The sequence below is a fragment of the Cygnus atratus genome, chromosome 27, assembly GCF_013377495.2.
Source record: "Cygnus atratus isolate AKBS03 ecotype Queensland, Australia chromosome 27, CAtr_DNAZoo_HiC_assembly, whole genome shotgun sequence".
In the NCBI taxonomy this organism is placed as follows: Eukaryota; Metazoa; Chordata; class Aves; order Anseriformes; family Anatidae; genus Cygnus; species Cygnus atratus.
In genome coordinates, this window is record NC_066388.1 from 2683369 (window position 1) to 2690742 (window position 7374).

Here is a 7374-nt window from a genome sequence, read left to right on the forward strand (position 1 = left end):
GCATCAAAAATACAAAAAATAGGAAGAAAAAATAAAAATAAATAAATAAACAGTATTTAGAAATGCTGTCAGGACTCCCTGAAAACAAGTTACTGAATTACCCCATACGAGTACAAAGCTCCGTCTCCTGAACAGTTTTGCCATAAACTTCCTTTCTCCTGCTGTTTTTCCTGGGAGCATGGAAGGAAAAAATTGCCTTGAGCACTTACCTCATCCACCTTCTTTATAACTCTTTCAGCAGAGGGACATGCTTTTGGAACATCCCTAAAATTTGTATAAAAACATACTTCTCTCGGAAAATAGTCATTGAGGAAAGCCAATGCAAATCAGCTAATGTCATGAAGTCAGCATAGAAAATTAAAAGGTACCTCAGAATCTCATGTAAAAATCCATCTAGCTAAATGTGACTGAGAAGGGTGCAGCCCCACGATGCCTGTTCTATTTTGTCTTTCCGTAAGTTTAAGCATATTTTAAATGGTTTAATTTGCAGTCTTGGTCTGCTACTTGCCCTTGGCACAAGGTAAAGTTATAGGCATCGACTTTAGCTAATTGAAAATAAATAAGCTCAGGCTTGATATTTCTTTCAGAATCGTCAGGCTTTGCTGCTGTGAGCTGTTCCTATTTTGTGTCTGATCACACTTTGTGAGACTTTTCTTTGGTTCATATTGAAAACCTTAAAAGGCCCTGACAAATTCTCATTAGAGAATGAGCCTCAAGTCCACAGTGGTATGGCTTAAGACAGTGGTCTGTGGGAAGACAGCTCACACTCAGTTGTCAGAGAATGCTGCACACACCCTGTCCTTCCCTTAAAAAGGAGAGAACTATGATAAGGTGTTGAGACAGAGTTCCAAACCTTGTCAGCAGTCATTTTCCCTTTCCATCACTGAACCTATCCATTGTTCTTTTGCCAATATCAGTTTCTCTATTCATCAGAATTTTTCCATAAGGCAAAAGAGAGTTTGTTTATACAAGACTAGCAAAACCAAAGCTAACAGCCCATTCAGATTGCAGCATATTTTTACAATTAAAGTTTCCTGTGAACATACATCCTCACAGCACAACAAAGAAATGCCCTTATTGCTTTATCCACATATCAGTGCTCCAATATATCAGCTTGGGACAGAATCATTCAACAGGCTTGAAAGATGAGTGTAATACCCCACTTTATCTATCATTTTTAAGTGCATCAATGACAAATGACACATACTCAAGTAATCTGTGTAAGCATTTCTGTAACTTTATTGACTAGCTTTATTGCACATACTTATTGAAGCCTCCATTTTGCCCACCCAAGGTTTCCATAATTATTTTAAATGCAAGTTAAAGATAACTTTCATTCCATGACTTATTTTTTCCTTTTAGAATTTTAAGATTCTGAATCACCCAAATAGGGCATAACCCCTGAATTCATACGTGTAGACCATGCAGCACTCAGGGAGCAAGCCAGTGGGTGCTCTGCAAGCATACTGATACTCCGCATAGAGAAACATCATAGATCATTAACTTTAAACCTCAGTGGTCACTGAATTAAATATGTGAGACTGCAATTTTAGCTCAGTCAATCATAGTTTAACTTGATGAGAAAGCTGGACTGCCTTAAAAATTAAGCTTTCTTCTTCACTTCACTCTCTTCCTTTCCTGCTGCTTCTTTCTCTTCTTTTTCTTCCTCACCAGTTTCCTCAGCAGTTTCTTGAGACTCCTCTCCTTCTTCAGCTGCTGTTTCTTCCCCTTCTTCACCACCCTCTTTGGCTTCTTCAGATTCTTCCTTCGCACCTTTGAAAAGCGAGAAGAAACATTTCTCATCTCCTACGCTGCTTCAGACTAGTTCCTAATCCCAATTCCACAGAAGCCAGCATACCTGCACCTCCATCTCCATCCATTTGGATGACAGCCAACCTAAACTTCAAGGGGCTAGCAACTGATTTCTGCATGGTAGCAGCAACATATCTAGGACTGACAAAATTATACAGCCAGTTTATCCTAAATTTCAGAGGGAGTGAAACTTTACAGGTCTTTTAGAAACCAGTCTTGAAAAATAGTAATTAACTGTAGACTCACTGCTTTAAACCTTATCCAAAGATTTGAGTTCAAGAAGGAATCTTGCTATTATCCTCCAATTGGCTCTCACCTGTAGTTTCGTTATGATCTGATCATGTTAATAAAATTATAATTAATCACCTTAAACTCATCAATTGGTCCAATGGTAACCAATACATTTCAGATGTGTTTAGGTTACAGCCTTCAGAGCTATAATGCTGCTCTTACATTTTTAAAAAGTGAGTTTGGTAAGTAAACTGGGGGACAGGAAGTGGCATATACTTTGGTTGAAGGAAGCAAGTAAGCTACCTAGACCTCAGGCAACAGGAGCTGCTCTCAAGACACGGTTAAATCCAGACATCAGGTGATGTTCCCATTATCCTAGGCTACTCTGGGAATTAGTATTTAGTTCAGGATGTTCCTATTATCCACTCAAGGATGTTTGAAATAGCCACATATTGCTTGCTGCCAGCATTACCTGCTTTTAAAGTATTGCATTAAATTTTGTAAGAATGAGAAACAGCCAGCAGTTTCCAAGGGGCTAGAACCAGTCCTATAATCTCCCTGGCACTAAACATTTACCTTACCTTCTAGTCTAAATTCAGGTGTACTTGCTCAAATGCTACATGCTTGATCTCACATGCTTGTTAATAGTCAGTGAGAAAAGTCTATTAATTAAATCTAGTTCCTAGAATTTCTAGGTTTTATCCCATATGAGCAGGGTGAAACATGGAAGAGAGGGGTTTGAAAGTAACTGAGTACCTTCCTCCTCTTCTTCAGCCTCTTCACCTCCTGCTTCTTCCTCCTCACCTTCTTCTTTCTCTTCTTCCTCACCTTCCTCTGCTGGGGCTGCCTTGGCTTCTCCTGCTTTAGCAGCCTCAATTGTTTCCTCTATTTCAATCTGTTCTTCCTGGACATGACTAGAGTAGTAGGTGGGGAAGGAACGGGTTGTCATCAAGTAGGAAGTGGACTGGAGACCACTGTATGCAGACCTGCCAAAAGTCGGGGCAGCCTGGGTGTAGCCACTGGTGATGCTTCCAACACTGGTGAAGCTGAGTCGGGTCTCTTCACCTTCCAGCAGTTTTCTAGCAGGAAGAAAAAAAAAAAAAGCAAGCATCTTAGCTCAGCTGCAGTGGTATTCAGCAAACTCAGCTATGGACAAGTGTACCATTATTACGCTTTGAGCAGCACAAGCTCTAGGGACTGCATACTACCTAAAGTGCAAATACTAGCCCATAATGAATAATTGTGTGGCAATAGTATTCTTATCTTCTTAGAAGAAATTAAGTTTGAAATGTGTATTACTGTGGAATTAGTACTTGTTTGAAGTAATGAAGAAAAGACCCCCAGGACTAGGTTTCTACAGCAGGTAAAAGATACAGATGTATTCTGGTAGCCTGTGAAGTTCCAGAGAACAATGCAGATGTAACAACTCCATGTTACAGCTACAAACCTCGGCTAACAGCTAGCCACTTTCAATGTTTCCCTCTGTGGCATTCACAAAAACTGTTTCAGCATTTATAATTTCTACCAGTATCTGGGTTAAAACATTAAACAGTTATTTGAAAGCAATTCTGTGAAAGAACTCACAAGTAATCTCCTGATAAGCAATTAGAGAGATATCCCACTGTTGAAAACATGTAAGGGAGTTCTAGTTCTGAAAACATAGCTACCTGTTTTAAGGAGTTTTACTGATATAAAAACAGGTTTTAGGCTCAGGGATCTCTTCGCTGTATGAGTACAGCATTTTTTTTTTTTACAAGTACAGATGGAGAATAGATAATATACCTGAGTTAATAATTCTGTATGCATGTACACACATACTATGATACTCCTATTTGCTACACAGTGCAGATTTTGCTTAGAGCAAGCTTTACCTTAAAAGCACTGCTTCTTTCAACCGCAAGACAACTAAAAAAACCTGATTAAACTCTATCTCTGACACTTTCAGCTGGAGGAACAAAAAGAGTTCTCTTATAAAAAAAAGGGGAACCAGATCCAAGATTGATTTAAACATCCTCCCTGTCATACCTGTATGCTGCAATCTCAATGTCCAGGGCCATTTTCACATTGAGCAGGTCTTGATATTCCTTTAAGTACCGAGCCATTTCACTCTTCGTGGTTCGCAACTCATTCTCTAATTTGTTGATTGTATCCTGTTGGAAGCAAGAACATTGACAGTGCACAAGCCTTGGTTTTCCCCTGTCTAGCAACGCCACCTGCCAAGGGATTCCTGCAGCCCTTGCAGCTTAACCTTGCTACAGCAGACTGACAGCCCCCTCACACCGCTCCCGAGCGGGGCTTCCCCACCCCTCCCTCTACACCCTAGTACAAACCTAAGCATCCATTTCCCGCTATTTAAAGACTAAAGCATTCACAAGAGTTAAATATACTTCATTTTAGAATCTAGGCTGTTTCCCCTTATGCTTTTTGGAGCATTCATTTACCTTTTTGACAGGAGCTTACCACAGTACACCCAAGACCACCCCCGCGTTATGCACCAAGCGGTGCTGTGGGCTGAAAGGCAGCCTGCACTCACCTGCAGCGCCGAGATGTCAGCACTCTGCTTTTCCTCCAGCTCCTGCAGCTGCTTCTCCAGTGCTTCGTTCATGCCACGGGTAGCCTCAATCTCCAGCGTCTTGGCCTTCAGGAGACGGCGGCTCTCAGACACCTCATCCTTGGCGGCACGGACAGCATCGGTGTTCTTGGCAGCGCTCTCGCTGAGGACGGTGAAGCGGCTGCGGAACCACTCCTCGGCGTTCTGCATGTTGCGGGCTGCCAGCTTCTCGTACTGGGCACGGATGTCCCGCAGCGCGGCTGAGAGGTCAGGCTTGGCCGACACGTCCATCTCGACGGAGAGGTGAGCATACTGGATCTGAGCCTGCAGCTCGGCCAGCTCTTCCTCGTGGACCTTCTTGAGGAAGGCCAGCTCATCCAGGAGGCTGTCCACACGCTTCTCCAGCTCGGCCCGAGCCAACGCTGCCTCATCGGCGCCCTTGCGGACCTCCAGCAGCCTGGCCTCAGCATCCTCCCGGCTCAGCACCTCTTCCTCGTAGCGGGCCTGCAGCCCCCGCAGTGTCTCCTCCAGGCTCTCCCGCTCGCCCTGCAGCGCCTGCTTCTCGCTTGTCGCCTCCTCAGCAGCCAGGCGCAGCTCACGGATCTCCTGCTCATACAGGGCTCGGAACCGGGATGGCTCAGCATGCTTCTGCCTCAGCACCAGCAGCTCAGCCTCCAGCACCTTGTTCTGCTGCTCCAACTCGTGCACCCGCTCGATGAAGCAGGCGAAGCGGTCGTTGAGGTCCTGCAGCTGCGCCCGCTCCTGGCTGCGGATGGACTTGAGGTCGTTGCTGATGGCCGCCACCTGGCTCAGGTCGAGGCTGTCCACCGAGTGCAGGAGGGAGCCCGAGGCGCTAGAGGCGGCGTAGCTGCGGCGCACCGACACGGAGGAGACGGGCGCCGACAGGCTGGAGTACGCCGAGCGCCCCGAGCTGTAGCCGCCGCTGCTGCTCCGCATCGTGGAGACGTGGAGCCGCGAGCTGTCGGCATAGCGGCGCTTGTAGGAGGGAAAAAACGGATCGTAGCCGTAGGAGCTCATGGTTGCGGGAGGCCAGCGACTGCTCTGCGGCTCGGCGCCGCCCGACGGCCCCTATTTATCGTCGGGGAGGGCGGGCGGCCGCAGCCGCCAGGCGGGGACGGGGAGGGACGCGGCGCTGAAGGACGGCCCCGCTTGGTTCGGGCGGCTCTGCAGGGGGTTGGAGGCGAGGGGGCTGCAGTCGGGGCTTCCCGCTGCTTGTTTGTCCCTCCTCGGGTAGGCCTGGGGGAGGCAGGGTGCCCTCGGGTCTGTGTTGCCTCACGACTCCTTCAGGATTAGCCCTAGGGCGCTGCGCGGCGCCATTTTGTGCCTGGTGGCCTCCTCCCGCCCAAGCCCCCCTGAGGGAGGTGGCAGGGAGGTTGTCGGAAACCCCTGTCATAGCCAGGGCCTGGGGAAGGCTCGGGTTATCAGTGGGGTTGGGGCGTTTGCAACACTCACCTGTACCTCAGAAAGCTTAGAAAACATGTCTAAACAGCGGTTTTTTTTTTCCCCATCTCGTTTGCAGTTGTCACAAGGTGTGTGTGCTCTTCAAGCTCCTGCTGTGCTCACTAGGTATCTCCTCACATGGTTCTTAATAACCAAGTAATTACATGAATTAAGAAACTACTATGCGGTGTAGTTTGCTCTTGGAGCAGGAAAAAAGAATTAATGTCTAGCCATCTAACTTTGCTTTCTATATTCTTTGAAATTCTATGGAGGCAAGTTTGAGGTGTGGACTACAGGGATTGAATACTTAATCTTTCATAACCTGACTACAATGGAGACTAAAACTGGACAGCTGCCTTGCAGCTACCTCTGATACAGATTATTAGCCACTGATTGAGTAAAACCAAGCATTATTATGCAGTAGAGATTCATCTAAAAGTAAGGTGGGGATACATTGCCCAAACATTTTCTGGGATGCTTCAAAAGGTGTTGATAATAATAGTGTTGATAATAATATATGTAAATGAAGCTGTCTGGGTGTCACAAATTACAGTAGTACCCAAGTATTTTGGGCACAAAGATATGCTTGCTTAATATGAATCATCTAATAAAAGTAAGACAGGGTGGATTTCATCATGTTTCCTTCTATAGTCTAGTGCTCTCAGGTACAACTTTACCTGTTGTGTGTTGTCATTTCCACAGGTCATAGTGTACTTGAATATAAAGAATATTAAGCTGTGAAGGGCAGTTTCTATCAAAGACAGAAAGGTATAAGCTCTTTTCATCTGAGCTCATGCTGGAGAGAATTAACTATGCAAAGAACAAATAAAGACATATGCATCACTACCTCACAGTAAATCTGATGAGATTTTATTTTGCAAATATGAAGTGTCCCCATGAAGATTGATGGAAATGCTCTCAACTCATAAGCGTTGCAAGTGAGGCTTCAAGTTTTATTCAAAAAAATTCAGTAGCGGTTATGTTCATGCTTGTTATTCATGTATTATATATGCAGAATACAGTAACAGCACAGGCACGATTTTACATGCTAATAAATTTTAGATTTAACTGAGTAGCTATTCTTGACTTTTGCCAAAAAAAAGGTAGCTTGTGTATCTTGCAGAGCACCCAGGGAAGTGAATGAGCAGCGTAGACGTCGTAGCAGATGGGAAGATTTACCAGTAGGCTTGGTCAGAGATTCATTGAGCTTCTAAATACAGGTTGTTATGGGACACTCAACAAATGGATACTGGCATACCTTGTTTCATGCCAATGGATTTGTTAATTTCCGCTGTATTCAATTTTGAGCATAAGATTTA

At 45.0% G+C, this 7374-nt stretch overlaps 1 protein-coding gene across 1 annotated transcript; it reads right to left on the reverse strand.

Moving 5' to 3' along the window:
* Positions 1-1217: 1217 nt before the first annotated feature.
* NEFL (neurofilament light chain) lies at positions 1218-5654 on the reverse strand. The gene is made up of 4 exons (XM_035562707.2): positions 4577-5654; positions 4069-4193; positions 2800-3122; positions 1218-1773 (listed from the first exon to the last, which is right to left on the reverse strand). Exons 1-4 carry the CDS (start codon positions 5630-5632, stop codon positions 1604-1606), a joined length of 1674 nt encoding a protein of 557 aa, XP_035418600.1. The 5' UTR covers positions 5633-5654; the 3' UTR covers positions 1218-1603.
* Positions 5655-7374: the final 1720 nt, after the last annotated feature.

Bases quoted from the DNA above. Each gene is read 5' to 3' on its own strand.
- NEFL (XM_035562707.2), bottom strand. From the start codon at position 5,632: ATGAGCTCCTACGGCTACGATCCGTTTTTTCCCTCCTACAAGCGCCGC. The intron at 4,194-4,576 runs GTGAGTGCAGGC...TGCTTCCAACAG, and splicing joins CTGACATCTCGGCGCTGCAG to GATACAATCAACAAATTAGA. The intron at 3,123-4,068 runs GTATGACAGGGA...TCTTCCTGCTAG, and splicing joins ATTGAGATTGCAGCATACAG to AAAACTGCTGGAAGGTGAAG.